Source organism: Heliangelus exortis, chromosome 3 (assembly GCF_036169615.1).
Source record: "Heliangelus exortis chromosome 3, bHelExo1.hap1, whole genome shotgun sequence".
Lineage (NCBI taxonomy): Eukaryota > Metazoa > Chordata > Aves > Apodiformes > Trochilidae > Heliangelus > Heliangelus exortis.
Window position 1 is genome coordinate 3,773,813 of NC_092424.1, and position 27,942 is coordinate 3,801,754.

The 27,942-nt window shown below is 42.4% G+C and overlaps 1 protein-coding gene and 2 long non-coding RNA genes across 8 annotated transcripts; 1 reads left to right on the plus strand and 2 right to left on the minus strand.

Annotated features, from left to right (window-relative positions):
• On the plus strand, positions 1-26,586 carry ABCB10 (ATP binding cassette subfamily B member 10). 3 transcript variants are annotated; one of them, XM_071738948.1, is made up of 13 exons: positions 1-76; positions 11,148-11,348; positions 12,012-12,214; positions 13,695-13,829; positions 15,460-15,606; positions 16,373-16,508; positions 18,849-18,944; positions 21,844-22,053; positions 22,776-22,855; positions 23,575-23,755; positions 23,999-24,042; positions 25,397-25,431; positions 25,958-26,586. In XM_071738948.1, the coding sequence occupies exons 2-13, from the start codon at positions 11,186-11,188 to the stop codon at positions 26,238-26,240; spliced, it is 1,713 nt and encodes a 570-aa protein (XP_071595049.1). In that variant the 5' UTR covers positions 1-76; positions 11,148-11,185; the 3' UTR covers positions 26,241-26,586. The 3 variants fall into 3 exon arrangements, with proteins under 3 accessions (XP_071595049.1, XP_071595047.1, XP_071595046.1); XM_071738946.1 differs by having other exon boundaries at positions 23-142; XM_071738945.1 differs by lacking the exon at positions 1-76 and adding an exon at positions 1,942-2,396.
• Positions 8,251-10,435, minus strand: LOC139793959 (uncharacterized). Its single transcript, XR_011724888.1, has 3 exons — positions 9,594-10,435; positions 8,778-8,868; positions 8,251-8,499 (listed from the first exon to the last, which is right to left on the minus strand). It is a non-coding gene; the product is annotated as an uncharacterized lncRNA (long non-coding RNA).
• On the minus strand, positions 13,292-27,927 carry LOC139793958 (uncharacterized). 4 transcript variants are annotated; one of them, XR_011724886.1, is made up of 5 exons: positions 27,543-27,927; positions 26,603-26,735; positions 20,535-20,591; positions 19,405-19,524; positions 13,292-13,519 (listed from the first exon to the last, which is right to left on the minus strand). It is a non-coding gene; the product is annotated as an uncharacterized lncRNA (long non-coding RNA). The 4 variants fall into 4 exon arrangements; XR_011724887.1 differs by lacking the exon at positions 27,543-27,927 and adding an exon at positions 27,274-27,532; XR_011724884.1 differs by lacking the exon at positions 27,543-27,927 and having other exon boundaries at positions 26,603-26,990.
• Positions 27,928-27,942: the final 15 nt, after the last annotated feature.

The window sequence follows — 27,942 nt, forward strand, 5'->3', positions numbered from 1 at the left end:
GACCGCCCGGCCCGGTACCGATGAGGTGCGGGGTGTTGCGGGTCCGGAGCCCGCCCAGCCGCTCCCTATGGAGCGGGTAAGAGTGAGCTCCCAGGCGGGCACCGCTGGCGGGAAGCGGTGGCCTCAATACCCGCTGGCAGGCGTAGGCCCGGTCCCGGTCCCCGTGTGTCACCCCGCGCTGCGGTGCCGGTCCGGGCAGCCCCTTGGTGGTTCGCTGGCCAGGGTTTCACTGTGGTTCTGGAAAACGACCACGGGATTTGGCTGAAATGCGGAGTTCCGCCTCGCAGCCTCCAAAGCCGAAGGGAGGGGGGGGTGGGGAGCCGGGTAGGAGAAGGGAGGGGAACCAAACATCCCAGGGCGGGCTGCGGGGCTGCTGCGGGTCTCGAATCGTTTCAGCAGCTCCCTGAGGGCTGCGAGGAAGGTTTATGTTAATTTAGTCAAATATCACGGGAAACAGCTCCTGCGAGGTGGTGATTTTCCCAGGATGAGGCTCCATCCCTCTCTGGGTGTGCTAACCCCTCAATTTCCCTAAATACTGGGAATTTGATGTAGCATTTGTGGTAGCAAAAGGCTGCGTTCCCATTTTTTTTCCTCCCCTGATCTTTATTTTAATAGAGTTTTACTCCTACGCAAACTTTAAACTGTGGTTGTTCAGACAGTGCTCCTGCAAACCCAAAATCGCACGAGCTGGTATTAACCAATTCACCAAGAAGCTTGACTCAAAATTTTTGCAAGTAAAGTGTAGATATCCCTACCCCAGCCTCCACATCAGGGAAAAGAGGAGACAGGGGTCCCCTGCTCCGGCTGACAGTACCACAGCCTCAGCAAAGCTGCTCTTCCACTGGCTCAGTCCCTTTCTCTTCCATCAGGACTAGGAACAATGTGTTCTTTGGAAGATGAAGCCAAAGCACCCTGAGTGGCTTTCCATGAGGAAAATGGCAATGAATTTTCTCCTGTCCTGTCTACAACCAAACCCACGGATGGAGGTGGGAAGTGCTCTGGACAACCAGCCCAAGATGGTCTCTCCTGGTGTCACCCGTGTCACAGTGGGAGGGATGAGCAGGGAATATATTGTGGGCTCCACCAAAAGAAGCAGGGCAAGGGAGGTGATTTTTTCCTTCTACTCTGTTCTTCTGAGATCCACTTGGAGTACAGTGTCCAGTTGCTGAGCCTGCAACACAAGGACATGGAGCTGTTGGAGGAAGTCCAGAGGATGGCCACGAAGATGATCAGAGGGCTGGAGCATCTGTCCTGTGAAGTCAGACTGAGAGAGTTGGGGTTGTTCAGCCTGGAGAAGAGAAGGCTCTGGGGAGACCTAACAGCAGCCTGAGAGTACCTGAAAGGGCTACAGGAAAGCTGGGGAGGGACTTTATACAAGGGTGTGGACTGATAGGACAAGGGGGAATGGCTTTAAGAGAAAAGAGGGGAGATGTAGGTAAGACATTAGGAAGAAATTATTACTTATGAGGGTGATGAGACACTGGCACAGGTTGCCCAGAGGAGTTGTGGATGCCCCATCCCTGGAAGTGCTCAAGGCCGAGTTGGATGGGGCTTGGAGCAACCTGGGATGGTGGGAGATGTCCCTGCCCATGCAGAGGAGTTGGAACTGGATGAGCTTTAAGGTCCCTTCCACCCCAAACCATTCTCTGAAGGGGGCAGAGCCCCCGACCCCTTCCTTCTCTCGGTCTCCTCTTTCCCATGTGTCACCCCACCAACTCCAAGCGGTGCAGACTCGGGCGCCATTTGGGCCCCATCCCCTCCTTTCCCCGGGCAGAGGCCGCTGTCTGGGGGCCGAGCGGCTGCCGGGAGGATCCCGACACCCTCAGCCTTATCACCGGGCCTCAGGCCGCCTCAGGCCCGGGCTGCCGCGGCTCGCCGGCTGCCGGCCCATGGGCGGTGGCTCGGAGGCACCTCCTCCTCCTCCCTCTCCTCCTCCTCCTCCTCCTCCTGCCGCAGACCCGAGCGGCGGGGCCCGTCTGCAGCGACAGCAGGAGCAGCGCAGCCGCCTCAGCTCCGCGGCCGCATGGCGGGCTACGCGCCGCGCCTGCCCGGGCTGCTCCCGCTGCTGCGCCGGGCAGCACCGCCCCCATGGGCTCGGGCCGCCGGGGGAGCCGCCGGGATCCGCGCTCCGCTGTGCCCGGCCGGCAGGTGCGGGACGTTCCCCGCCTTGCTGCTGCGGCCGCCGGGTTTGCTGAGCTGCGGTGTCCCCCGCCGCCGCCGTCTCCTCCTCCTCTTCCCGCCGCCCGCCGTGGAGGGCAGCGCCCCGCGGTTCCTCAGCGCCGCGGCGGGAGCGGAGCCGCCGGGGGAGGCAGCGCGGGGGACTGCGGGGTCCCCGCCGCGTTTCGAGGCTCGGAGGCTGCTGGCACTGGCGCAACCCGAGCGCTGGAGGCTGACAGGTACCGGCCGGGGGCCTCCCCGGGGCTTTGTGCCAGCGGGGAAGGGGGCACGGCGGGTTTGTCCCTGCGGAGGCTGCCCGCGTCCCGACCCGAGGGGTTCCCGGGGTGCAGCACGGGGGTTGGGTCCTGCCCCGCAGCCTGCCCGGGGTGTTGGGGACATAGCCCGGGGTGTTGGGGGCTCAGCCCGGGGTGAAGAGAAGGTCGAGTTTCCTTCCCGAAGCGGTAGCACTGGAGCACGGCGTGGAATAACTTCAGCGAGCATTGGAGTGGTGGAAAAAGCGGAAAATCCGCGTTCTCCCCACTTGCCCCCGCCTCGCTTCCCCTCCCCGCTTCTGAGTTTGTTGTTGTTTTGGTGGGAAGGCAAAAGTTTTGGGTGTTTGGGAATTCTTCCCCTTTGCTGTCGCGTTGTGGCTCTGCATGTCCGAGGTTGGCTTCAGGAGCAGCCTGCAGCGAACTCGGGCCCCAGACTATGTGGAAGGAAGTGAAAATGGGAACCCCGGGTTTGCTCTTTCTTTAAAATGTAAATTGGAGTTTTGTCTTCTCCTGGTTTCTTGCCTAAAACTTTTGTAAGATGTTTACTTATTTTTACTGTATACAGTGAAGTCAAGCGCTATGGTTGAATAAATTCCACCTTTAACAGAGTGATATTATCTACAAAGAGTAGAAACGAACTTTTCTTGACATGGGGATAATGGGATAATAGCTGTTATTAGCAAAATAATATGAAACTGTTGTGTGTTTTCTTTTGTTTGGGTTTTGTTTTTTTTTTAAACCACCTTTACTGATGGACCTGTGGCCTTCACAGAAACTTTGGTAGTTTCCATGGACTGGGTGAATGGTATTTGAGATAAAAGGTAGTAAGTAAGGTGGTTTTGAGAAATATGATGTACTTTGTACAAGGTTTTATTCACAGTAGATGGTACAGAGCTTCATTACATGTTGGAGAGGATAGACCCCAAATAATTTGGATGCAAAGGAGGTTTTATAAGGACTCAGAAGTATTTCTGTGCTGTGAACATCTGTGTTATGCAGCCAATACCCCTGTCTTAGATATGCAGAATAAAAGCAGGGGGATATGGGTGGATGAAGAGGAGGAAGGTGCAGTGTTCAGGGAGGCTTTAGTCTTTCTCAGGATTATTTTTCTTCATTGGGTTACGGACTAAAAGTAAAAGGTCCTCTTCTTGTAATGTTCAGTCTGTTCAGACTTTGGTGAAGAAGTTTCTGATCAGATACATGCTGATTTTACAATGAAGTTCTTTGTTTTTCCCATTGTAATTGAAACAAATAAATTAATCAGTTAATTTAAGGATGGTTTTTAGGAGCCAGAGGCCCTGAGCTAGCTGGGAAGTGAATTAGTTCCCTTTACTGGGCACTTGCTGTTGCCTTGTTTCTCTCAGGAAGGGTACACTACACTTGTTCATAATTATGTTTTAAAAGAGGGCTAAGTATCCTTAATCCCTGTAGTCTGTTGGTCTTACCTAAGTAAATCAACTGTCACAGCTACTTAAAATCAGCTACCTGTAGTTTTATCTTTTGAGATAATAAAACAGCCTGAATTATAGATTAAAAAAACCCCCCACAACTCAACAACTTGATGATATCGAATCATGACGGTGGAAAAAAATACACAGATGTAATAACTGCTTTTCAGCATTCTTTGGGTCTTGGCTCTGTAAGAGGAGTGAATTTAAGTAAAATTTTTCTTCTTTGTTGGTACCCTACCTAAGGGAAAACTTTTGTTGTTAGGCTATAATTAAGTAAGAGGATGGAAAAATTAACCAGGAAAATGCTTTGGCTCATTACAGAGTGCAGGAATCACAGAAATGGGCGAAATGCTCTATAGGTGGTTGTAAGGAAATCACACCTGCCTGTTGTATCTAAAATATGTTAAAATATGTTGCATTTTATTTCTGTTGTATCTTTGTGCTGAGAAACTAGCCCTTAAAACCTCAGTATCTCTGTTTTTCCTGCACTGAAAGAGAAAGGCTGATGATTTCACTGTATGAAGCAGTGAACCAAGGGTAAAACATTTAATTTCCTCTTCAACTCCACATAATCTTTGAGCAGATGCTGTGGGATCTCTTCGAGGGTTACAGGTGCTGTTTTGTTCTGCAAGAGAGTTGAGCTCTTCCAGAGCTTTTGCATTTTACATAACCAATAGTTGTTAATATAGAGGTACAGTATTCCCACTGGGGAGTGAAGTGATACATCCCTTTCCTGGCATTCCACCTGGCACAGCTCATGGTGTCAGGATATTCTCCTCTTTGCAGCTGCAGACTGAAATCCCCAGTCCCAGAGGATGTTCCTGCAGCAGTGAGACCTGGGGAGCTGAGGATGATTTATGGAGAAGCTGAGCCAAGGATAGGTTCCCTCATCTCGGAGTGGTGAGGATGTGGTGGCAGCTGAGGTGATGCAGGTACAGAGGTGAAGGGGATGGCACAAAAAAAAAAAAAGAGGTGGTCACATCTTGTTTTACTTGGGGCCACTTCACCTTCTGCTGGCTCAGGAGTTCCAGTGTACTGGGATGCAGAGGGAGGTTCTGACCCTCTGGAGGCTCTTAGGAATAAAAATAAATGTACCAAATATCATACTGGTATATATGGTGCAATATATATACAAGTATACATACTGGTATAAATACATATATTAAAAAATAAATAAATTAAAAAAAAATCAGTGTAATGTGCTCCATGGATTGTGCCCACTTAATTCTAGAGCTGCAAATATATTGTAAACAGGACGTGTGTTAAATTCTGTTCTGTTTAAAGTAATAAGTCATTTTAGGACTTATTTGGCTGATTCTGTGCAGTCAGGCCAGGTAAACCTGTGTCTTCCATTAAATTCAACTCTCAGGGAAGAGGACAGGGCCATTGTTGAAGTTATTAAATCCTGCTGTGTGTGTGAGGCCACAAAAATGCCTTTTCAAAATGATCCCTTTTATTTCCTCCTGCCTCCTTATTTCTCCCTGTGAGAATCTGTCTGTTGCACATTATCCAAACCACACTTGAAGGCAACAATACTTGTATTGAATTGTAAAGTACTCACAAGGAACTCTGGAAATTTTAATCCAATAGCAAATTGTGCTCTTTCCCTGTATAACACTTCCTGCACTTGAGTAAGGAGGTTTGTGTTGACACAGGTCTTTCTAGAGATCTGCAAGAAAAGTAATTTCAGAAGTGTTAATTTAGAATTTTGGGCATAACTTGTAATAGATGTTTTCCCATAGGCTAAAATGTGCCATGAAATAAGAGCACTGGCTTCTTCATAATCTGATTTTTCTGTACCTTAAAATTATACCATTATGAGAAATACCAGATTGCTGTGGATGTCTCTGCTGTAGTTTCTAATAAGGAACACATGGACATATGAAAACAATTCTTAAAGGAAGGCAATAAAAAAAAAAAACAACCTGAAGTGTTGCACCTAAGACTACCAGATTATTTTAGGTGTATTCTTTGTAATGTAGTTCAGAAGCTACCTCAATAATTTGTTTGGTTGGGGGTGATGGGGGGGTGATGAACAACTTGAATTTTTTGTTTAAAATATGGAGGTAAAAATGTAGAACACATCAGCTGTGAGTATTGTTGCTATAAAGTCAGGCTTTCAGTTATTTATACTTCTACAAGCTGCCATTTCTTACATCAAGTACCTGAGTAGGAGTATCTTGGAAAACTTCAGTTATTTTAGGAAATGAAGTCAGACTGACAATGTTTATTTATTTTGTAGTAACATTTAAATGGTTTAATTATGAAACTTCTGCTCTTCTAAGCTTTTTAGCATGAGGTTGAACATCATCAGGCAGTCCACACTCTTTTAAGGACATGCTTTTCCTCCTCCATTTAAAAATTAATTAGAAATCAGACAAGGGGCATTTCTGAAAAATCAGTTTTCATGCACCCAGCCCAACCTTGACACTGAGTCAAATTAATTCTGGAGTGTGCATGATGGGAAGCAAGGTGGTGGGAGCAGAAGTTGTGGGTTTCCACACACTGGAATACCCTTCTCTTTGGAGCCTGGATTGAACTCCTGGGTTGTAAATCTTGCTGTCACCCAGTAGCTGGGAAATTCTTGCCCAAAATTTGGGTTCACTTCTCAAGTTTTTGTATGTGGGTGCTGGGTTGATTTGTGTTGTTGTTGGTAATTTGTAGGGTGCTCAGCTGAAACCAGCTCCATGTTTTCCATCTGCAAGCAGCAACCACACTTAAATTATCTGAAGGCAATTCTTGGGATTTGAAAATCCCAGTTCCCATATGGATACTACATACAGGAGTAATTTGCTGCTTGTTTTCTGAGGTGCAGTGTGCCCTTGGTAGAAATCAAATAGGCTGCATAGTTGGGTTTTTTTTTCTCTCTGTGCCCCATAAGATTTTCCTTCCGATTTTATCCATGTTTGATATGAAATTCACAAAATGTCTAAGCAGGTTGTAGCTTCTTCACAAAAAACTTTGCTTTATGTGGCTAAACAGTTCTTTATTTTAAACTGGTGCTCAAGTGTTCGTGAAGCTCATTAAGACATTGCAGGAATAGCAGCTGCTGTGCAGTTAGGTGCTCACCACTTAATTTCTTCCTGGAATGTTTCTGCTGCCCTGCTTTTCTGTGTAAATTGTGGAGACAGAAGGAATAAAAGCTGGATTGGCCTAGGCTGTCTTCTCCACACTAAAACTATGAGCACATTAAATGCTTTAATTTTAAACACATGGTAAAAAAAAAGAAGCTCTGCTCTCTCCTGCAAACCTGGAGTTATTTTATCACTTTCCAACATTTGATGATTAGAAGCTTGTTTGATTTCTGTGGCTGAGGAAAATAAAATTGAGAAGATAAAACAGAAAGTTTAAAATGTTTGGAAAGAAATCCTGTTCATTCAATATCTCCAACTAAACCCTGAGTGCATATTTAATGGTTTATGTTATTTTAATGTGATAAAATTCAGAAATTACTGATGTTTTCCTACTTTGCTGAGTGAGTTCTGTATTTCTGCTGTATCTGAACAACAGACTGGTGCATTGCCTTGAAATAGTCCAGGGAAGCTTTTGAAAATATTCAGAGGATTCTAATCTAGCTCTGTGACCCACCCTTTAATTGTGGGTTTTGCTGGGGTAGTAAGCTTTTAGAAATAAAAATGACAGCATTCCCTTCCCCTCACCCTACGTGGTTTTACGTTTTTTTTTTGTGGGTGATGTGGGGGTTTCCCAAATATTTTCCTCAATGGCAAAAAAAAAAAAAAAAAAAGTGGAAAACCCCCCAAACTGCCCATGTGTTCCTCAGCAGGCCTGTTTGTGGTGAGCTGGTTTCAGGTGTCTTCAAAGAAATACCAGCTTGTGCTGCTGGTTGTAATGTTAATAGCAACTTATAAACTAGAGATACCTTCACTTTCTCATAGGAAAGGTGCTTTTTGCTTACAGCCAAGCCTCCACCTTTGCTTTCCAGCAGGGGTTTTGCACATCAGGCTTTGCTGCCTCTTCCTCCTCCTGCACAAAGTGGCAGGGGTTTTATTTGCTTATCCCTTTCTTCAAGTTCCTCAAAGCACTGTGTTGTGTTGTGTTCTGCTGTGCCTGGTCAGGATCTTCTCTGAAAGTTCTTCTGACAAACCCTCTGTAGCTTACTCTGCAAAGGCTCCTCCATACTTTGTTGAAGATTCCTGGCAGGTGTGTCCTGTTTCATCACAGGAGTCTCAGTGAGGAGCCATGGAAGGTGATTTCTATCAATCCTGAACAGCTCCAGACTCAAAAAGCAGGAATTCTCAAGGTGATAGACTTCTTCCATAAACTGCTTTGTGTAAGGCTTCCAAGCATGAGGGATGTCACCAGCTGATCCTTTTATTTTCATCTCATAGCCTGGAAAAAAGATTGAAATAAGGCTTCAAAAAGACACTCTTTTGTTTGATATAACCCTCTGGGTGACAGAGGAGGCTCTGTGAAACTAACACAGTTTGCTCTGACCTCTTCTTTTGTCAGCAGCAGCCTTCAGCATCACTGAAATGTCTTCATATCTGGTTGCTGAACACCTCATACTCCTTCCTTCAGCCAGGTATGGCAGTGACTGCTCTTCTTTGGATGAGGAGATGGAGTGTTTGCTGATTCCTGTTTCTTCAATTAGTCAACAGCTGAAAGCAAACAAAAGAAAAGAGCAGCAGCTTGGCATCTGTGCTGTTTTCTGGTGGTTCTGCTGATAAAATCAAGGCAAGAGTTTCAGTTGGGCAACTTTATATTTGCATGTGATTTGTGATTAAATTAATAATGACAGGTCTGTTGCTTAAGGGGAGTCTTGAAAGTGACATCTGGATTATTTAAGCTTTCAACTTCAGGACTGCATCTTTTCTATGTTATTGACACTTTTTTTAATGTTTCAGGAGCTGAGTAGTCTTCAGTTTGTTTTACCTACCAGTATTTAGTTCAGATGAGGCTGTTGGAAACTCCAAGTAGTTTGGATGAAGTAGAGCTCAAGTTAAATCCAAGTCAGGAAGGCTGCACCACTAGACAGAGACACAGGGAATTTTTAGCTGTGGAGTCCTCTTCCTTCAGTGAATATTTATATATGCAGTTCACATGTTCCTTTTCATCTCTAATTTAGAAGTTGTCTGGACTAGTGGAGACTGAGCTGCCATACAACCTGTGCTTCCAGGCAATGCTTTGCCCATCTCCAGCAGCTTTTCCTGACAGGAGATGACCTGGCTCTTGTTGGATTTTAACCTGTGGCTTCACAGCTTGAATAAATGAATGCAGCCAGCCTGCTAATGAGGTCTCTCATTCTTACCTAGTTTTAGCTAGGAGATGAATAATCTTGTGAGATGTATCTATGGCATCTGTCCTATCAGAGATCACATTGATGAATATAATATTGAAATACTTTTACCACAGTAAAATGCCTACAAATTCTTCTGGGGAAATGCAGCTGTAGCAATTAAAACATTGTCAAGGTCAGGTGACTTAAAATTAGGTTATCTGCCTTACACACCATTACTTTGGTGAAAACAGGCTCTGGATCAAGACCATGTAATAAAACATCAACACATATTTCTGTTCTTCACCACTTCTCCACCTCACCTGCTCTTCTGCAACAGCCAAGCAAGTTCTTGTCACACAGCTGTAAAGCCCAGCATGCTCATAATCAGTTAACCTTAATTCTAAATTTCTTTCATCACTTACAACACCTACAGAAGAATAAATATAGTGAATATAGGAAAAAAGTGAGTTTTACCTGCATTTTGTAGAAATCTATACCAGTCAAATGTTTCACTGGGTGCAGTCTTAATTCCTGTGTTGATCCTGTGATCACACAAGGTTGCAGCTGGAAGTCTTTCCCCTTTTCTATTCCATCTTTTTCCAGTTCAAGTTGAAGATCCAAGTCCTTTATCTTTCACGTGCTTGCTGGCCTGAGTGTAACACAGCAGAAATTTTTCAAACAAATCTAGAATAAGAACCCCAGGCTTCAGGGTGGATGGAACAGCAAGAATAAAACTTGTTTGGGTGGTGTGTGGAGCTTTCCCAGGACTGCCCTGGGGCACTGCAGAGAAGTGTTTGCTTCAGGGGGTGGCAGATATGCATTTCTGGGCCCCAAATTCTTCATCATAAATGCACAGCTCTATTTACACTTGAAAAAACTGAGACAAAGCTTTCCACGTGTGTGTGGAGGTGGGAAGAGGCATCAAACCCTCTGTGACAGATGCTGGGAATATTGCTCACAGCTGCTGGGAGGTTCTCTGCTGTCTTCATCACTGAAGTGATACAAGAAGCTCAGCAGAATGGAACCAAAACTCAGGCAACTCCAGGATTTTCAGCACAGGGTCTTTTTTGCCTTTAAAGACACTTATCTGCTGGTAGTTTTCTATGAATGGCTGCTTCAAGTGTGGGGTTGGCTGTTAGAAAATGATGCTGTATAAATGGCATTTGTTTGTTGTGGTTCAAGTTTGTTCAGTTTTTTTATTAAAACATCTATTAAGATGTTTTGGGTTTTTTCCCTTGCTCTTGGCCTTCCAAGCTTGCCTTGCTTTTTCACAATCAAGCTGTGTTCTTGGCTCAAGAAATTTCTCTGCAGATTAAAGTTCAAAAGGCCAAGTCTTGCAGTTTTCCTGCTCTGTGGTACAGCCTGAAACTGGGTTACATGGGGAGTCCCAGGGGTGATCTTGCAACTTCAATTCTAGAGCTCTGCTGATTGGTAAATGTACTGCTAGATCAGATTTATTCTTAGACCAACAACAGTGAAGAGTAAACCAAAAGAAATGTATACAAATTTTACCAGTGAGGAGTAAATCAAGTGCTTTGGTTTTTGTTTTTTTTCCCTCAATAAAATTGCATGGTTTAGATATTTCTCAGATCTTTACTTGAGTCCATTGCTAGCTCAGAAATAGACTGTTAGCACCATTAATATAGTAAAAAGAGTGAATAATAAAACCCAAACCAAACAGGACATACAGGAGTTGAAGGATTGTGTGTGAGATCTGGAAAATCTGGTAACTGTTAATGCTCTCTAAGGATGACATCTTGTTGGATGGTGGTGTGGAAGGTCAGACAAGAGAAGCAGTTCCAGGACTGTGATTGTGTACTGAGACTTTCAGGATCTTAAAATGTACCTTGCCTGACTTATAGAATGACTTAAAATACCTCATTCAGAACTGGGCCTAGAAGAAAGCTGATTTTTAATACTGTCACTCTAGAGCTTAATGAATGTTTGAAGTGAAAAATTACTTTGTATGTACTATTAATGATCTTGTAAATTCAGAATGATTTTTCCTTTTTCCTGGTTGATTTGCAGCTGCTGTTGGCTTTCTGACTGTTTCCAGTGTCATTACCATGTCAGCCCCTTTCTTCCTGGGAAAAGTGATTGATGTTATTTATACAAATCCCACTGAAGACTTAACTGACAGCCTGACCAGCCTGTGTGCCTTGCTGAGTGGAGTCTTTTTATGTGGTGCTGCTGCTAATGCTACTCGTGTCTACCTCATGCAGACTTCAGGTAAAAACAGAAGCAAAATGTTGTACTGAGAGTCATCTTTGGGGAAAAAAAAAGTTGGTTGGTCTCTTTTCCCAGGCAGCCCTCAGCAAGACAAGAGGGCACAAGAGGTCTCAAGTTGTGCCAGGGGAGGTTTAGGTTGGACATTAGAAAGAATTTCTTTATGGAGAGGGTGATCAGACATTGGAATGGGCTGCCCAGGGAAGGGGTGGATTCTCCATCCCTGGAGATATTTCAAAAGAGCCTGGATGTGGCACTCAGTGCCATGGGCTGGGAACTGCAGTGGGAATGGATCAAGGGTTGGACTTGATGATCTCTGAGGTCCCTTCCAACCCAGCCAGTTCTATGATTCTGTGAAAACAAACAAACAAACAAAAAATCCCCAAAACCAAAAAATGGGATATGTAATGATCAGAAATAATCAGAGATGTCCTCTTGTAATCAGTAGGGCTTTTTCTTACCATATCAAAGGTGCAAAGATAAGTATGCTGGAATAATTGTTCATTTTTATTTACTGTTGGGTGACATCTTAACATGCCAGGAGAGAGTGAGCTTTAACACTCTGCAACGTGACTCTTGAGTGCTGTGACATCCCCTGACTTTTCTAAATTGTCGCTCTCTGCGTCGTCTCCTGTGCCCTTCCTGACTGCCTTCTGTTTCTGACAGGACAAAGGATTGTGAAACGTTTGAGGACGACCATGTTCTCCTCTATTCTGAAGCAAGAAACAGCTTTCTTTGACAAGACCAGAACAGGAGAGCTGATAAACCGCTTATCTTCAGACACAGCTCTCTTGGGCCGCTCGGTGACCGAGAACCTTTCCGACGGGCTCAGGGCAGTAGCACAAGCATCTGTGGGGATTGGAATGATGGTAGGTGGGGTGGGCTCTTCCCTGCTTGTCCCTTCTTCTGCTTTTAAGTTTCTTTCAGTTCTGTTAAGTAATGTGTGAGTGGGATTCAACCCAGAAAGTGTTGTGTGGGTTTTTTGATGCAAGTGTATTTCAGTGGTTACCTCCAGCAATTACGTACCCCACGTGCCTGTAGCCACTTGGTGTTTACTGAGAGGCCAAAGTAGGGTCTGAAATGCCCACATTTATCAGGCAAACTTTAGGAGGCAAATATCTTAGGTCTGTTCTTACCAAAGATACTAAAATCAGTTGTAATATTCCTATGGTCGTGGGTGAAATAAGGTGTGAAGGGCCTCATGAAAAAGGCATCGAATTGGGTTGATTCTGGGTAAAGTGCAGGTGAGCAAAGGCAGCACTGAGTATCAGACTGGTGCTGAGGAGTTTTGCAAGTGTTAATCAATATATTAAGGTATGAAGCATGTTAATTAAGGCTTCAGTTCAGCAGTTAATGTTTCTTGGTGGTCAGTTGGCTTACATAAAAGTCTGATTTCCCATTATGCTTTCTGAGGCATTTAATTTTATTATGTTTCTTTGAGAAAAGGTGTGTTGGTTGCACTTGTCTTGAAGTGTGGCAATTTCTGCTGTCCACCTGGAGTTAAAAACAGCAAAAAATCTCCTTATAAAAATCAGCCTCCAAGATTTTTTTTGTCACTGATAAGAATTTTGGCTTCCTGTATTTATGTAAGCAAATAGAGGCTAAAATTATATCTTAATCTGGAGTAAATTTAAATAAGGCACCCTGCTAAAAATGCTGCCATAATGCAGTGCTAAAAGGTGGACTATAAAAATTTGCCCAGAAAGAAGAGATTAATATAAAATACTAATAAAGTCTGTCAATTAAGTCAAGTTTGAGGGTTTTTTTTCTGGAGATTTTTCTGTTTTGAATACAGAAAGCAAGGTGAAGTGAAGAAAAGAAATCTTATGGAAATAATCTATTTAGGATCTTTGTTATGAGTAATAAGGTTTTGGAACAGCAAATCAAATCCAGCATTCCAGGTTATGAGCATGTTGTGGGTGTTAGGGAGCACTGATTGCTCCATCCATCCCTTGGTCACCCAGAAGTAGGGTATAATATTTCTCTAGTCAAACTTTGTGTTACCCCAGCTTTTTAAAAGTTGTGAAAGCACTTTAGAAGCTATAGAACAGTTTCTTTCAGCATCCCCAAGAGATTTCCTGGCAGGCCTCCTCCTCCAGGCCCCATTGCTTGTAATCCTTTGTTCTGACCATGGGATACATTCCCCAGACACTGTGGAGGAATGGAGATTTTGCCTGGAAGAAATAAAAAAACGACAAATGAAAGCACTAAATTACAATCCTACAAGTTTGAGAAGAGAAACAGTTTGAGAGTAGTTTCTCCTACTAGAGAAAGCTCTAGTGAGAGAAGTTGCACTTCAGTACTCCAGTAGGTTGCTTTTAACCCCTGACACATCCCTTTTTCTTCTAGTTTTTTGTGTCTCCTAGCCTTGCTGCATTTGTTCTGAGTGTTGTGCCACCCTTGGCTGTCCTGGCTGTGATTTATGGAAGATACTTGAGAAAACTTACAAAATTAACCCAAGATTCTCTTGCAGAGGCAACACAGGTAAGCTTTTAGCTCACACTTGCTGCTTAACTTCAAAGTCCCTCTAATGTTTTTAGGTTAATTTCTCTGAAGCTGCAGATCTTCTGAAGGAAGATAATTGTAGTGTTGATTACCCTGAGCCATGCTGAGCCTGTAGTTCTGCACCTGAGCTGTAGGAAAAGTAAACTTGAGGAACACTTACTCATGGATCTCAAAACCAACCATGCTTTGTCAAGAGCTGTCATAGCAGTGTAATGTGGAAGTCTTGAGAATTTGGAAATGTAGGAAAGGATAAGGAAATCAGGCTGTATGAGACCATAAAAAAAAAAAAAAAAAATCAGTCTATAAAGTCCTGTGTTATCTGGTACCTGGGTTTGAGCAGCACTTTTTCTGGACTACGGTTGTGAGTTTGAAGCCATCAGAAGCATCCTGGGTGGATCAATCTTTTAAGAAAACTTTGCTAGCAAGTGCTTCTTTAGCATGAATCCTTGATGTTTGGCCTTATTGTCAGCTCTTTAATGTGCCTGAGGCTTGGCATCTTTAAAACTTCTCTGGGCTTCCCATAATTTTTTGGAAGAAAGTCAAGGGAACTGTTGTTTCTGAAGAGGCTGCTACAGAGGGGCTTTCATTGTGTTTGGAGGCTGTACTGAAATATTCCAAAGCACTAGCAGAGGAATAGGAGTGACAGTGACCTTTTTCTCACAGGCTGGGTGTGGGGAAATGTTGTTAAAATGGACAGAAATAGACTTAGGAAAGACCTGGGCAAAACAGCCACAGTTTTGCCAAAACAGACACGGCCAAAGAGTTGTCAGCTCTTTTAAACTTGTGATGTCCTGTTTAGGATTTCTGCAAATTGACTGTTAGAAGTCAAGATTAGCCCTTTTCTGTTTATCTTCCTCATCCTGTGTTGAAGGGAAGCTCATGCCTTTGTAAAGCAGGTGTAAAGCAGTTTTCTTGTTCCATTCAAATTTTCAGGTGGACTGGATGATGGAGGAAAGAGAATGATATTTTTTTTAATCTTATTTCTACTCACAAAAGGGGGCCTTGTTTATGTAAAACCATCACAGTGTCTGTTAACAACACAGTCTAATTATTTACAATTGAGGTAATTTTAGAATTAATACTTTGATGTTTAGAAGTTAAAATAGGGTTGTAATTGGACATTACTATTTAAGTTAAATTAATTACTAGTGTTGCTTTGATGAAATGAGTGGAGTTGTTTCAGAAAATCAATCCTGCATGGTTTAGTGTAGAACAGAATATTCTTTTTTTTTTCCCTCACGTTGTTATTGCAAGTTATTGTGATAAGTAATTCTCTTATTTGTTTTTCATATTAAATTAAGCTGTGCTGTAGTTGTTTTTTTTTTTTTTTAATTCTACTTTTATGGTTTTCTTTCTCTGCTAGCACTTAAGGTAATACTGAAGTTCTTTTTAAACTGCCTGGGCATGCAGTTTGCTTTTAACTTAATAGAATTAAAAAAATAAAAAAAAGAAGGGGAAGAGTAGGAGTGTATGAGACATTTTCCAGGGATATCCAAAGAGATGTGTTTGGAGGTGGGTGTAGTGATCCTGGTTTAACTTTCAAACGTTGTGTAACATGAACTTTCCAAATTGTGTGCTGGATGTTTGTTTGTTTTGTGTTTTAATGCAGTTAGCTGAGGAGCGCATTGGAAACATCAGGACAGTCCGAGCTTTTGGGCAAGAAGTAGCTGAAATGGAGAAGTATACAAATAAAGTTGATTATGTGTTACAACTGGCTAGAAAAGAGGCAATAGCTCGGGCAGGCTTCTTTGGAGCTGTAAGTATAGTTTGATGCAAGTTAAAAAAAAAAAAAATCTGGTCGATGCAGCCAGATAACACCAAGTGTCTTTATTATTTTTAAATTCATGAGGATGGGAATAAATCTGCAAATAAATGGAGTGTAAATTGAACTTACATGTAACTGGGAAGACTGGACTTAAAGCAGGCTAAATTGCTGTGAAACTGCACCTTGAGATAGAGTGGTATGATAAAGGCAGCTGAAGGCTCTGTTTCTGCCCCACACCCTGTAGCTTGGTGCTGCTTATCTGAGCCCATACCTGCTCTTCAGGGAATTAAACCAGTGGAAACCTTCCCTCCCCCTCAGCATTCTGTAAAGGTTTGGCTTCCTGATGAGATGAGCATCAATGCAAAGGAAGCTGGGGAGTGTTGGTGCTGGGAGAGGAAGGGTGGGATTGCATTTTCCAGCAGCAGCTTGCACTGGGTTTGCTGGATGGTGTTCTAAAACTGCAACATAATAGTAGATTTTCAACTCTCTGCCTTTAATGCTGGCTCAGAGTAATATTTGGTGTTCCCTTCCATTTTGGAGAAAATTAAACAATGAACAATAGAGTTACTTGCTTTTTGAATGCTTGTTGGGTAGCACAGTGCCTTAGGTTTTGCTCAAATTTAACTCATTCTTCTAAAAATCTAGATACCTGTATTATGGGAATTCTTTTATCAGAAGGAAAATCCTGAAACAACGTTTTAGAGGATGAAATGGAAGATGTATGTGATAAAATGTACCTTTTCCTCTTTTCCCTTAGACTGGCCTTTCTGGAAACTTAATTGTCCTCTCAGTCCTATACAAAGGAGGGTTACTGATGGGCAGTGCCTATATGACTGTTGGAGAACTCTCATCTTTCCTCATGTATGCTTTCTGGGTTGGAATAAGCATTGGAGGTATGGAATGAGAAATTAAATTTTCTTCAGTTCAGAGGATTACAGTGAGATGGGGGAGGGAGGAACAAAGCTCTCAAAAGATCTGGGGCTGTCTTAAAAAAATTCTCTCCAAATGATCTTCCCAAGAAATCATTTTTTTTCCTGAAGAGTTGAAAATAATAATTTATAACCTAATCTTCATATGAGCCTTCCATTTTCCCAAAGGAATACAGAAGTGTTTTTTTTTCAATGTGTGACAGATACATATTACTTTTATTTTCTTTGGGTCTAAATTAAAGATACTTTGCATATTATTTAAGGAACCAATACAGGTATTATATTTTTTACAAAACATATGTAAAATATACTCTAGTTAGAAAGGCTTGTAAATTTAGCTGGATTCAGTTTAGAGTGTCTTGATCTGGAAGAGTAAGCAAAGAGCCAGCAGAACATTACAAAAGGTGCTAACCTTTTGTTTTTCCTTACTAACTGACTCCTCCTTGAAGCTCAGACTCTGTAATCTACTGGCCCAGGAACAAACTGTTCATCTTTTTGACAGAGCAGTCTTCACCACTGCACACAGGCAAAAATGAAGATAAGGTATTTAGAAGTTTGACAGCTGGTTGGAAGGGTTCTTCTGTAAAGTGAGTCTGTGGCTTCTGATAAACCAGCAGGGCAGTGCTGCTCATCTGTACTCTTCTAAGCCTAAGCCTGGTGTCATGGAAGCAAAAATGATATGCTGGAGAGCAAAATTTACAGAACCTGCTTCCTTGGGTATCAAAATTCCAGTGCTGCACATTCCAGCTCCCTAAACCCTTTCTTCTCTGCTTAAATTGCTTAAATTCAGTGAACAGAGAGATACCTGTCACTTGGAAGACATTGCCCAAATGAATGTTAAATAAATGAAAAACCGGGTTAGGAGCACTGATAAAATCTTATTGGAATGGCATTTATTTGTGGTAAAAACCTCTTTTTAAAGTCTTCTGAAGACAACTGAAGAATATAGTTCTGCAGGGAGCTTGCTCTCATGGAAACTCTGAAGTACAGGTGTTTGTCCACAGGAGACCTCCCTTCCTTGATGCCTGCAGAGCACAGAAATCTTCCCAGTGCATCCTTTGGCACTTTGCCTCTTTTTGTTTTAAGTCAGCTGTGTTTCCTGCCAAATACTGAAGACAGGTTATGAAAATGAGCAACATTTTCTGATTAGTATTTGCTGTCCATTTTAGAGGGTGCTTTTTTTTAGGAGTGGTGGTGAAGATGCAGACCTCAGTTTCGATGGGGCTTGTGCCTTCTCCCCTGTGCCCTGCACAAGGATGTAGGTGCTTGGGCTTTTTTTTGTTCCAAGCAGACAACTCCTCACCATGGCTATGCCTGGTTTTGCAAGCTTTCACTGAGTCCTCAGCAGCAGCATGATGAAATGCCCTGTCTGTAGTTACAGACTTCTGACCTTGTCCTGGGTATGTTGCTCTGCAAGAAAAAAACCTATTTTCACATACCATGAGGTTTCTGCCCTCTTGAAATCACTTTTAACACTATGTACATTTTAAGGTGGAGGTAGCTTATTGTCTATGTTTATTCTGTTGGAATTCAGAGATTTTGAAATTGGTTACTCTATTTTGGAAGATACAAAAAGGGAGGAAATAAGACCTTTTATATTTATGTCTTACTCCATTTTTCATTCTAGGTCCATTTCTGTGTTTATTTCAGCAAGCCAGCTCCAAGATATTCACACAGCTGCCAAGAGCAGGGGCCTAGTACTAAATGCAATCCTTGCCTTTAGCTTTTGCTTTCCCAAGTAACATTTGAAGCCCACTGACTTGGGAGATGTATTTCTTTAGTTTGTCTGTCCTCCATCTGGCTTCTCAAGTGTTAGTTCAGCCTTAGGTTTGTGCTCTCCCTCCCTTGGAGCTAACTCAGCCAGGCTCTTCTATAGTAATATAATCCCAGATGACAATTTCAGAGTGCTCAGCTCCACTGAATGGTTTTGAAAATACAGCTGGTTGGCTGGAGGGTTATTTCTCTCAAGCTGGGTGCTGTTCTTTGTGACAGATGAATGAAAGAGTTGTTTTGCTTTTGAGTATACACAAGCTTCCATTAATTAACTTTTTCTGTATTTTGTTCTTCAAAATGATTTGGTTTAGAGCCATAACTAAGGATGATCAATAAGGGTTACTGGTAGCTCTGAAGTGACACTAGGTATTTAAAGTGACACAGGATTTAAATCACCTGACAGTGCATTGCAGTAAAAGATCCCCTATATGTCTGGGTGATGAAAATTCTGGTGAGGAAAAGTGTAATGCAAATTTAATGTCTGCTGTGTCTTCCATTCCATATGGATGCATAAATCTGCTTTTTCTTTAGGTCTGAGTTCCTTTTATTCTGAGCTAATGAAAGGACTGGGTGCTGGTGGTCGTCTGTGGGAATTGATAGAAAGGAAGCCCCAACTTCCATTTGATGGTGAGTCCAGCCATTGGTCACCCCTGAGAAGATCCTGGCTCCATCCTCCTGACATTCACCCTTTACATATTTATAAACATCCCTGACCTCCCCCCTCATTCTCCTCCAAGCTGCAGAGCCCCTCAGCTCCCTCAGCCTTTCCTCACCAGGAGATGTTCCACTCCCTTCAGCATCCTGGAGGCTCTATGCTGGGCTCTCTCCAGCAGTTCCCTGTCCTTCTGGAACTGAGGGGCCCAGAACTGGACACAATATTCCAGATGTGGCCTCAGCAGGGCAGAGGAGAGGAGGAGAACCTCTCTTGACTTACTAACCACCCCCTTCTAATACACCCCCAGGATGCCATTGTCCATGAGGACACATTCCATAGGAACTCCCAGGTCCCTTTCTCCTTTCTCCAACAGCTCAGTCCCCACCCTATTCTGGTACCTGGAGTTGTTCTTTCCCAGATGGAAGACTTTACACTCACCCTTGGAATTCATTGAGTTCTTAATCTGATGACACCAAGTCACCATCTGGCCTCTGTCTCACTTCTCTGGACAGCTGCAGGCCCATCTGTGGGATGCTTTCCAGTGTGCACAGACTTTATGTAGCCAGGAAAAATAAACAATATTGTCTCCAGTGAGTGGAGGCAGACTCAGCTGGCTAACCAAGGGTTTGCTACACACACTTGGCTTTAGTAATTAAGCATAAACTTCCTGCCATGACTGCTTATTATCCATTTGCACCCAGGAGTTTGTGCCCTTCATAGACATAATTGCAATTGTTGATTCCATCATTGTTTGGATGCAATTTTAAAATTTTTGATTTATTTATATCAAATATAAATAATTGATATAAATATTGATATATTTATATTTTAATCTGGGTTATTCCAGTGGTTTTCACCTTTACAGTGACCTGAGTGCAGAGAAAACAGGAGTTGTCTTCCTGTTGCAGGTACAGAATTTTCAATTACACCACTAGTGACACCAATTTTTTTATAGCCTGAACATGCATCAGAGAAAGCTTCAGACAAGCATTTAGCATTGGCTGACAGAAAGCTTAAGTTTCCTTTCAGTATAAACTGCATACACAGGAAAGGACATAAGCCTTTGTTTCAAAAAAACAATTTATAGTTGATTTCTGGCTCATCAGACAATAAAACCAAGAGACCCATCTGAAACTTCTGCTCTCTTGGCTATTTAGGTTTTATTTTTATGGAACTCCAGCTGCTGTTGGTGACAACAAATGCCTTGGGAACAAATTCTGATGTCTTTTTTCCTGTATCTAGAACCCAAAAAGAAACAAGCACAGTCCTGTATACAGCTTTGAGATACTTTTACAGTAATACATAGAGGAAGGACTTGTGGTAGCAGACTTCCTGTATTGCAGCAAGTTTCAGTGTTTGAGGCCATGGAATAGACTATGCAATAACTGGAACTGAGAATAAAGATAAGCAATTACTTGTTACTTTTATACTAGTATTATGCTGCTGGCATGGAATTGTCAAAGTGGTTTACAGCCCATTATGCTTTTTCCTAACAAACAAGTTATAATGTTTCTGTCCATGGGTTAAAGTCAGTAAAGGAGGCTGAAATTTGCTGTTCTTACCTTTGCCAATTCAATGCTACTACAATTAGAGTGAAAGCCTGGAGAAGAGGCAGGAATCTGGGGAGAAAAAAAAAAAAGCATTTATTTTGCTTTTGCTTTTTAATTTTTTTTTATTTGCCTTAGGAAGAGCAGGACTAGTGAATTCTTAATTGCTACTGATGGGTGCCTGTGTTCCCTGACCAGAGTTTAGCCAAACTTAGGCACATGCTGCCCTGTGCCATAGCCAGCTGGGGGTTAATCAGGTGCTGTATCTGAAGAGATGTCATGGTTTGAGGTGCAAATCTTCATCACCAGGCACTGCTTGGGTGTTGCTCTGGTGCTGCCAGTTCTCTGGTAGGAGCTCTAGCAGTCAGACACTGGGAATGCAGCATCACTGTCCAGTTAAGTCTGCTTTGCATGGATGGGATATGGGATATGGGATATGGGATATGTGCTGCTGGGATTCAGCAGGGAGTAAAGAAATTGGGTTTCTTTGTCTTAACTTATAAATAAGCTTTTTCTAGTACTGACAGGCATTTAAAGTGAGTGTTCAAATCAAATGTTGCACTCTGGGAAGAAGTTGGTTTTATTTAACATTGCACTTCATTAATTCATGATGGTTTATTATGGTATTTCACAAACTGAAATTTTAGTTTCAGTGAACTGTTGCCTAAGGACTGTGCCTCTGATTGGTCTTTGAATACACTGTTGTTCTGAATTTATTAAATATACTTCCTACTTTAAAAAAAAAATCTAAAAAAAGGCCATTAATGCAACAAACTTAGCAGCAGCTTTAATCCAGTGCCAGCCTTTGCTCAAAATCCACAGAGTTAACAGGTAGGGAACTGTTCCTGTTGAAAGAGGAGGGTGTTCCAGGTGCCTTGTGAAGGTGAAAGGGCAGCAAGTGATGTGCAATGTTTAACTTTTTGCATCTGTTCTATGGCAACAGGACTTCGGCCTCCAACAGGACCACTGGATTTCAGTGCTCCTAATGGACAAAACTTAAATTGTGTGTAATATTCAGGTAATTATACCAGAAGGGAACAGTGTTAGGTGCTAGCAAGATGCAAATTCTCTGTCTTGCTGCAGGTAGCCTGTAGGTTCACTGCTTGTGAGCAACTTGAAATTGCATTCGGGAAGGAGTGGTATAGTACATTGATTTGGTCATGAAATGTAATCCCTGTGGTCCTGAACTGTGGCTTGCAGCTATTCCTAGATTTAACATGGAGATGGATATTTGGTTGGGTGGCTGTAAATCAAGTTTCAGGAGGGCTGAGCTGATTCTTTTTGTTTCTCTTCCCATCTCTGTGTTTTGATCTTTGTCCTTCAGAGGGAATCACGTTAGGCAAAGACACGTTCAGAGGTGCTTTGGAATTCAAGGATGTTGAGTTTGCATATCCAACACGTCCAGAAACAAAGATTTTCAAAGATTTTAGCCTCTCTATCCCAGCTGGCTCTGTTATGGCTCTGGTGGGCCCAAGTGGCACAGGGAAATCAACTATTGTATCCCTTCTGCTGAGGCTGTATGACCCTCTCTCAGGTACGTTTTCTGTGCTGCTCTCACTTGTGACAATGGATGTTTTGGACCTCAGACACACCTGATAAACACTTGGGGTTCCTGTGCTTGAGGTCCTGATATGATTATTCCCCTGGATTATTCCCATGGTTCCCTCTGGGGTTGGTTACCTTGTGGTGGTGCCTGCATGGGTTTGCTTTTCTGATCCCCTAGGATGTGATTCCCCGGGGCTCTATGATCCCCCAGGATGTGATTCCCTGGGGCTCTCTGATCCCCCAAGATGTGATTCCCCAGGGCTCTCTGATCCCTCAATCCCTCAGGATGTGATTCCCTGGGGGTCTCTAATCCCCTGGGATGTGATTCCCTGGGGGTCTCTGATCCCCCAAGATGTGATTCCCCAGGGCTCTCCGATCCCCCAGGATGTGATTCCCTGGGGTTCTCTTATCCCCTAGGATGTGATTCCCCAGGGCTCTCTGATCCCCTAGGATGTGATTCCCTGGGGCTCTCTGATCCCCCAGGATGTGATTCCCCAGGGCTCTCTGATCCCCCAGGATGTGATTCCCCAGGGCTCTCTGATCCCCCAGGATGTGATTCCCCAGGGCTCTCTGATCCCTCAGGATGTGATTCCCTGGGGGTCTCTGATCCCCCAGGATGTGATTCCCCAGGGCTCACTGTTCTCAACTGTTCTTTCTGCCTCTTTGCAGTACTTGCCAAAGAGACTTGACTTTACTGTTTCTTCATTTAAGGTACAATCACTGTTGATGGCTTTGATATCCGTCAGCTAAATCCACTGTGGTTCAGGACAAAGATTGGAACAGTGAGTCAGGTAAGGAAGGAAAAAAAATAATCCTAAGTCAGTGATATAATTTTGTGTAATCAATGAGCTGTGCCTCACTTCTAAACAACTACAGCTGCTGTTGTGCATGCTTTATTCTAAAAATACTATGAGCTAGTCCCATTCTTCTGTGGTTTGTTTTTTCATGATCACAGAAATTCAAAGTATTAGCTTGAAAGAAAAGTGTATGTGGAGACTGGTAAGTACTTTGTTGGAAACTATAGCTGTGACCATCTTGATGATTGCTGTAAAGAAAATAAACCAAAGCCTAACGTTTCATCAGGTTTTGTACTAATGGAAGTTACACAATCACAACCATTTGAAAACTGACCCTTTGCTCTGTGTTGTTTCCAGGCAAACACAATTTCAATAGGAAAACAGGAAAATACAACAGTGTTGGCACTTAGTCTCATAGTGCCCTGTCCTTAGCAACACCAAGACTCTGAAAGTACAGAGAGATGTTCTGTGGTCTCTGAAAAACAAAATATTTGACCAATGAAGCTGTGTTCCTCACCTCCCCAGGTGCTTCACAGTGCAGTTAACTGCTAGGTCTCTTTTAAATTCAGTTAACTCTAGCTTACATATTCTTTAGCAGAGATATAAAATAAATTAATGCTTAGTATTGTAGGTGGGGTTGTGTTATTCAGTGTATAAGCACTACATGCAATTACAGAGTTACCATATTAGTTAATGTTTTTTGAATTTATCAGGAACCAATTCTGTTCTCCTGTTCTATTGCTGAAAATATTGCCTATGGTGCAGAGGATCCTTCTACTGTGACTGCAGAGGAGATTCTGAAAGTTGCTGAAATAGCTAATGCTGCTAGCTTCATCAGAGATTTTCCCAAAGGCTTTGACACTGTAGTTGGAGAAAAAGGCATTCTGCTTTCAGGTACATCTTTATATTGCTTAGTTTAAAAACCTTGATAGTAAGGAGTGAAGTAAAAATGCTATTATTTTTTGCTAGCATTTTTTTCTCCAACTCCTAGCCTGCCGTAAGTATTTAAAAAAATCCCTCCATCATCTCCATTTGCCTCCTAAGGTACATGTGCCTTATTCTGCTTAGACCAGGCAATCAGTTAAAATTCCTTCACATCTGTTTTCCTACTTCACTTTACTGAGATTTTCCCCCTAGGTGGGCAGAAGCAACGAATTGCAATTGCTCGAGCTCTGCTCAAGGTAAGGCAGCACCCCAATAAATATTTAATTCCTTTGTGGGGAGACAGGGTGGGTTAAAAAGGAGGAGGCCTTTCAAGGGAAGAGGTGGGAAATACTTTTTAAAAGAAAATGGTATCTTTCTCATTAATGAGGAAGTTTGAAAGGGCTGAGTAGATGAAGTAAAGGCCATTTACTAAGTGCTTCTTCCTATCTTCCAGTTGTGTTTTTTGATAGTTGAGTGATGGAAAATCATTGTACAGTGGTTCACTTTCATAAGACCAGGTCAAGGATGAAGGAAGACTTTAAGAATATGGTCCTAGTAAACTCCTGGGTGGCACTTCAGTCTCTGTGTTCACATCTCTGCCACTCATGGCTTGATTTTTCTGGGTTGCAGCTTACCAGGTGTAATTTTTTTTTTTTTCTTTAAGTGCTGATTCTGGGTCTGGCTGTAGGGCAGGCTGGATGCTGGGCAAATCTGAGGAGGCTTCTGAGGATCAGAAGGAGGGAGTTTGGTTAAAGGCCAACCATGGGGCCTCACAGTTTGGGGCTGATGCTTAGCTGAAGTTTTGAGCCTTGCTGAACCCAGCTTACATTCAGGTTAAGCCCCAGGGGTTTCTATGGCACCAGAGTGTGCCCAGTTCTGCAAGATTACTGGGAAATTTTCATTATCTCTTGCCACAAATGCTGAAAAGCTGATTGCATTTCATGCAAGTACAGTTCATGGAAGCAGGGACTTTATTTTGAGGAGAAAAAAATAAAATACAGAAGTAGTTCTGTATATGTGATTTGGGGTGAAGTGCCTTCACTTAAGGATGAAGCCTAAAGCTTTTGGTGTCAATTTCATCAAGTTTGGGTTATGTACTGTAATTTAAAAGAGGCATCTTAGGGATTTAAGTCTTGATGATTTATCTAATTGGCAAGAGTTATTAAATGCTGTTTCTTAAGTCCTCTATTTGATCCGTGGGTGAAACATTTTGTTGTTATGTTTGTTATTTTTTGTTACTAGGCAGTTACACATCCAACTGCAGAGTAGCTCAGCCTCTGTGTAAGATCCACACAGGAGCAGCAAATAGGAAAGTGAACTCCTGACCATCTTTTTTGTCCAAATTATTTCCCACCTTTAGTTTGTATCTTTCAAATAGTGATCAGGTAATAGTGCTCAGTGACTTTAAACTGCAGAATTCGAGGATGGAAGATTGTTTTGTCCTCTTAGCATTTGGACTTATTAAAAGTAAGGCTTTAAATGTCACTCAGTACTTTTGATGAAATAAGTGCACTTACTTGGAGTTTTAAGGTGTAGGAATCATTTTATTTTGATATAAATACTCATATTTTGTCTGATTGTTACTATAACTGATTTTACCTTCTTCTTCAGAATCCTAAAATTCTTCTGTTAGATGAAGCAACAAGGTAAGAAAGAAAATAAGTAGAAACTCAGAAATTACCTGTAAAACTCATGTTAGGTGTTCTTTCTTCTTTCTTTCTCTGCATGCCCAGGCATGAATTCTGTAGCCCCTGATTTTTCTCTGCCCACAAAAAGAATTTTCCTTCTAGAGTGTGTGAATTGGTTAGGGGAGACCCATGATTCTTCATGGAGCTCCATGGGTTACATGTAACTTGATTTTTGAAACATCTCATAGCTTTAATTTAAATTAAGATCTTAAAGAGAGGTGATGAAACTGCAGTATAACTTATATTTTTGTTTTCACTGAATTAGTGTTATTTACCCATGTAGATTTTGAAATGTGAGAATGTCTGATGCCTCTCAGTTGGATGTGTGCACTATGCATACCCCAAACCTTTGTGCAGTTCCACGGGTTCAGCTTCCCCAGGAAGAGCAAAGTTTTGCAGCTTTAGCAAAATAAGCCAATGCCTCCAGAACTGCTCTGTCTTAAAATAACAAACACCCTTCTCCCTGCTTCCCATTTCCTAACAGTGCTTTGGATGCTGAAAATGAGTATTTAGTGCAAGAAGCTCTGGACAGGCTGATGGAGGGGAGGACAGTCCTGATTATTGCCCATCGCCTCTCTACCATCCAGAATGCTGATTTTGTTGCAGTCCTTGGCCAGGGTAAAATCCTGGAATGTGGAAAACACGAGGAGCTACTCGCCAATCCAAATGGACTTTTCAGGAAGCTAATGCAGAAACAAGCTTTCCTTCAGAACAGTGATAATTTTGCATTAGATTTACAGTCCAGAGAGAAGGATGCATTAAAATAAAGCGTGACAGAGGATGTGTGGATAACGGGAGCTTGCAAACTACAAAGAATATAACTTATGGTTCAGTTATGTAAAGTAAATGTTATATTTTTCCAAAATGTACAAAATATTCTTTCGAAACCTAAATGTGTTAAAACTTTTTATTGAAAGCTTTTTAATAATTATTGAAACTTTTTAAAATGTATATCACAGAGAGATACTTTCAGTGTATAGATTTTTCTGCTTCGTGATCCCTGGAGACTACTTAAGAGTCTTGTTTGCTGTAACACACTGTATGATGATGTGCTGCATTCTCAAGTAAATTCAGTATTTTCTGGGTAATTAAATGACAATCTGACAATTTTCATATTTTTGTCTCTTACCTTTTCAATAGACTTTCACTTTTTGTGCTTGTCAGTTGTCTTAAAATGCTGGAATTCCAAAACCCATGACAGGAGTGTGCTCAGAAGGTTCTGTCTGACTCCCACTGCACTCTCCTTTCAGCTGCTGTTTCTCCTGAAAAGTGAAAGCTGATTATGGTCACCACCTACAGTTACTGGGGAGAATTACAGAGAGCAGGGAAGCATGAGTTGGAGGAAAGTTCTTGAAAAAAACAAATAAAACCCCAACCAAACAAAACCCATGACTTTACCTAAGGACAAAGGGAATGTATATTAAGTCACAAGAGGAAAATCTAAAATTTGCATGAATTGTCTTCATTCTCTATTTTCCCAGTTCTTCAGCTTCACTTCCCTTCTGTGATGACACCTACCCAGGAATGTCTTTTTTCCTTTTTTAAGGTATATGCAAGTTTTTTATTGTTACTTAAAATGTCATTTTTAGGCAAAAAGTGGACCTTCTCAAGGACAACTAATAAAAAAATATTATACCAAAATGAATTACTGCAGGAGGCTACAATTGGCAGTAAAGAGTAGGCTTTCTGTGTCTAATTTAAGATTCTCTTCAACATAATCGCTTCTGGAGTTTGAGAAGCACAGAGAGCAGATGAAGGGAGGTGATTTTCCCTCTCTCCTCTGCTCTTGTGAGACCCTACCTGGAACACTGTGTCCAGTTCTGGAGTCCCCTTGAACACTGCCAGGGATGGGGCATCCACAGCTTCTCTGGGCAACCTGTGCCAGTGTCTCACCACCCTCAAATTAAAGAATTACTTCCCTATGTCCAACTTAAATCTCCCTTCTTCAAATCTGAAACCGTTTCCCCTTGTCCCCTCACCACATCCTGGTGTCAAAAGCCCAACCCCAGCTTTCTTGTAGCCCCTTCAAATATTGGAAGTCTAAAGGTACTGCATTATTATTTACTTACCAAGATTTGCATGGAATTGTCTTCTTCGTGTTTTGTTCAGTTTGGGTATATTTTTTTATATAAATCTGGGGACAAACAGAGCTTACACCACAGGCCCATTTAAAAATAAGGCAACTCCATCAGTGGAAACACATCCTCCCAAAGCCGCCAATGATCCTTCAACAACAGTTTTTTAGTGCATGTCCTGACGCCTTTCTCCGCTCCTCTTAGCGCCAGAATAACGGCGCTATTAATTTTGTACCAGAATTCCCAACCCCAGCCCTGTCAATCGCTCTGGCAGCACCCCGAGGCACCGACCCCACCCGCGCTTCTTCAGGCCATTTATGCCCGACCACCCTACACCGCTCAGGTAAACGACTTTCTAATTACTTCCACCGGAGAAGAAAAACCTTCTCCAGAG

Coding starts and splice junctions, on each gene's coding strand:
- ABCB10 (XM_071738945.1), top strand. CDS start 2,024: ATGGCGGGCTACGCGCCGCGCCTGCCCGGGCTGCTCCCGCTGCTGCGC. Junction 16,509..18,848: donor GGTTGGAATAAGCATTGGAG/GTATGGAATGAG, acceptor CTTTTTCTTTAG/GTCTGAGTTCCTTTTATTCT. Junction 25,432..25,957: donor CTGTTAGATGAAGCAACAAG/GTAAGAAAGAAA, acceptor ATTTCCTAACAG/TGCTTTGGATGCTGAAAATG.